The sequence below is a fragment of the Eimeria acervulina genome, genomic scaffold, assembly GCF_000499425.1.
Source record: "Eimeria acervulina Houghton genomic scaffold, Eah_scaff1629, whole genome shotgun sequence".
In the NCBI taxonomy this organism is placed as follows: Eukaryota; Apicomplexa; class Conoidasida; order Eucoccidiorida; family Eimeriidae; genus Eimeria; species Eimeria acervulina.
In genome coordinates, this window is record NW_013549052.1 from 2501 (window position 1) to 5712 (window position 3212).

Sequence of the window (3212 nt, forward strand, 5' to 3'; positions counted from 1 at the left end):
GCTCGGAAACAAGTTTTTATACGGTGAGGTAGGCGTTCGAGACTTCCTTGGGCCGCGTGCTGCTGCTGTTGAGATCGTCGGCATCTTCTGCGACGGCGTTGAAGTAAAAATGCCGACGCAAGGCGTTGAGGGGATCTGCGTCGTTAATATACCCAGCTTCGCAGGTAATCCAATCCTGCTGCTGCTGCTGCTGCTGCTGCTAATGCTGCTGCTGCTGATTGTGATGCTGATGATGCTGCTGCTGATTGTGATGCTGATTGTGATGCTGATGATGCTGCTGCTTATTGTGATGCTGATGATGCTGCTGCTGATTGTGATGCTGATTGTGATGCTGATGATGCTGCTGATGATTGTGATGCTGCTGCTGATGATGCTGCTGCTGCTGATGATGATGATGCTGCTGTTGCTGCTAATGCTGCTGCTGCTGCTGCTGATTGTGACGCTGATGATGCTGCTAATGATGCTGATGCTGATGATGATGATGCTGCTGCGAATGCTGCTGCAAATGCTGCTGCTACTGCTACAGATGCAGCAGATGCTGCTGCGAATGCTGCTGTTGATCCTCCTCCTCCTGTTGCTGCTGCTATTAATGTTGCTGATGCTGCTGTTATTAAAGCTGCTGATGCCGCGTTTGTTGTTGATGATTATAGCTTTGCTGCTGGCGGTGTTTCTGCTGCTGCAGCCGTTGCTGCTGCAGCAGCAGCAGCTAATTTTGTGTGTGCTGTCTGTGTTTATTTGCTGCTTTAGGTGGTGTAATGTTGTGGGGTGACTCGGAGACGCAGCAGCAGCTGCTGCAGCAGCACCATCATCCGCATCACTATCAAAACGAAGAGCAGCATCAGCATCAGCAGCAGCAGCAGCAGCACTGCCGCCGATCTCTCATATCTCGAGGGGATGTTGCAGCTTCGTCGTTTTCATCATCATCTTCGTCTGCTTCGGAGACGGGGCTGAGGAGGAGACGGACGCAGCCTCGCAAGCGGCATCGCGCTGCTGCTGCTGCTGCAGCAGCAGCAGCTGCTGCTGCTGCTGTTGCTGCGGGAACCGACAGCCCTGCTGCGTTTTCTACACCCGCAAGTCCAGGGCGGAGGCGAGCGTCTGCAACAGCAGCAGCAGCAGCAGCAGCTGCTGCTGCTGCTGTGGGGTCGCAGCAAGTCCTCCAGCGCACGGAGAAGCACACCGCTGCAGCCGCAACAGCAGCAACAGCAGCAGCAGCAGCAGCAGAAGACAGCAGCACTTTGCGAAGAAGCGGACGGAGCCACAGCGACGGATATGAAGATGATGGGGATGCATCTGCCCTGCAGCAGCAGCAGCAGCAGCAGCAGCAGCAGAAGCTGCAGAAGCGGCTGCGGCAGCAGCAGCAGAAGGGGCCCCGCTGCTGGCTTACAAGCGAGCCTTCGTCTCCACACTCTGCTAATGCTGCTCCTGCTGCTGCTGCTGCTGCAGGAGAGCGAATGAGATGTGGTTTGCAGCAGCAGCAGCACACGAGCGCCCCCCATTTGGGTTTGCTGGCTTCTTCTATGCAGCAGGAGCAGCAGCAGCAGCAAAAGAGGAAGCTGCGGCAGCAGCAGCAGCAACAGCAGCAGCAGCAGCAGCAGCAGCAAGGAGGGCACTGGAAGCCGCAGAAGATTGACGACGGTCTTATTGAAGTCGTCGCATTTAAAAGCCTCTTCCACCTCGGACAAGTGCAGGTATATTGCTGCTGCTGCTGCTGCTGCTGCTGCTGCTGAGGATAGTGCTGCTGCTGATTGTGCTGTTAACTGTGCTGCTGCTGTGGATTGTGCTGCTGCTGATTGTGTTTCTGCTGCTGCTGCTGCTGCTGTTGGTGTCTTCGTGTTTTGTGTGATGGATTGGCTGCGGAGTTTCACTTCACTTTGCTGCTGCTGCATTTGCTGCTGCTGCTGCTGCTGCAGCATTTGCTGCTCTTATTCCTGCTTCTGCTCCTTCTTCTTTTTGCTGCTTTTGCTGCTCTATTTGCTGCTGCATTATTTGCTGCTGCACTATTTGCTGCATCATTTGATACTGCAGTATTTGCTGCATCATTTGCTGCTGCATGATTATTATTTGCTGCTGCTGCTGCTGCTGCTGCTGCTGCTGCTGCTGCTGCTGCTGCAGACATAGCCAAACCAACCTGCAGTAATTAATCATTATGTCTGTTCGCTGGCAGCATCTGCTGCATTATTATTATTCTCATTATCGTTGTGATTAATTGCTTCTGCTGCTGCTGCTTCTGCTGCTTCTGCTGCTGCTGCTTCTTCTGCTGTTTCTGCTGCTGCTGCTCCTTCTGCTGTTTCTGCTGCTGCTGCTTCTGCTGCTACTGCTCCTTCTGCTGCTTCTGCTGCTGCTTCTGCTGCTGCTGCTTCTGCTGCTGCTTCTGCTGCTGTTTCTGCTGCTACTTCTGCTGCTGTTTCTGCTGCTGTTTCTGCTGCTGCTGCTGCTTCTGCTGCTGCTTCTGCTGCTGCTGCTGCTGCTGCTGCTGCTGCTGCAGGTTGGTTTAGCAAAAGCAGTACGCCTTTGTCAAGGCCGACGAATTTGTTTACATCTTCGAGGCAGTTTACCGCTGCAAGTCGATGGAGAGCCGCAGCTAATTAAAGAAGCATGCAGGATATCTATTTCGCATAAGTAAGATTATATATTATTATTATTTTATTTATTATTTATTTATTTGTTTATTTATTTGTTTATTTGTTTATTTGTTTATTTATTTGTTTATTTATTTGTTTATTTGTTTATTTATTTGTTTATTTGTTTATTTATTTGTTTGTTTATTTATTAATTTTCATGCAGGATATCTATTTCGCATAAGTAAGATTATATATTATTATTATTATTATTATTATTATTATTATTATTATTTATTTACTTATTTGTTTATTTGTTTATCTAGTTTGTTTATTTATTTATTTATTTGTTTATTTATTTGTTTATTTATTTATTTATTTTCATGCAGGATATCTATTTCGCATAAGTAAGATTATATCTATTATTATTATTTATTTATTTGTTTATTTATTTATATAGTTTATTTATTTATTTATTATGTATTTATTTATTTATTTATTTATTTATTTATTTATTTATTTATTTATTATTTGGTTTTACTTTAAAAGCAAAAAAATATTTTGTAGTTTTTTTTATTTTTTTGTTGAAGTGTTTGACTGTAGACAAATTTAATAATTAATTAAATTAATTTTTATTAATTATAGCTGATATAA

General features: G+C 45.9%; 2 protein-coding genes across 2 annotated transcripts in view; one reads left to right on the forward strand and one right to left on the reverse strand.

The window, feature by feature from the left end:
• EAH_00061730 (diacylglycerol kinase, putative) overlaps positions 1-2118 on the forward strand; it is a gene marked incomplete at both ends in the record, with an annotated part of 4618 nt that extends 2500 nt beyond the window's left edge. Inside the window, 3 exons of the mRNA XM_013393306.1 lie at positions 2-164; positions 748-1688; positions 2113-2118. Coding sequence (XP_013248760.1) covers positions 2-164; positions 748-1688; positions 2113-2118 — 1110 coding nt within the window. The remainder of the gene's footprint in view (position 1; positions 165-747; positions 1689-2112) is intronic.
• A 26-nt stretch (positions 2119-2144) lies between these two features.
• Positions 2145-2557, reverse strand: EAH_00061740 (hypothetical protein; the record flags this gene model as incomplete). The annotated part of the gene is made up of 1 exon (XM_013393307.1): positions 2145-2557. A coding segment is annotated over one exon (413 nt), but the record flags the coding sequence as incomplete, so codon positions are not given.
• Positions 2558-3212: the final 655 nt, after the last annotated feature.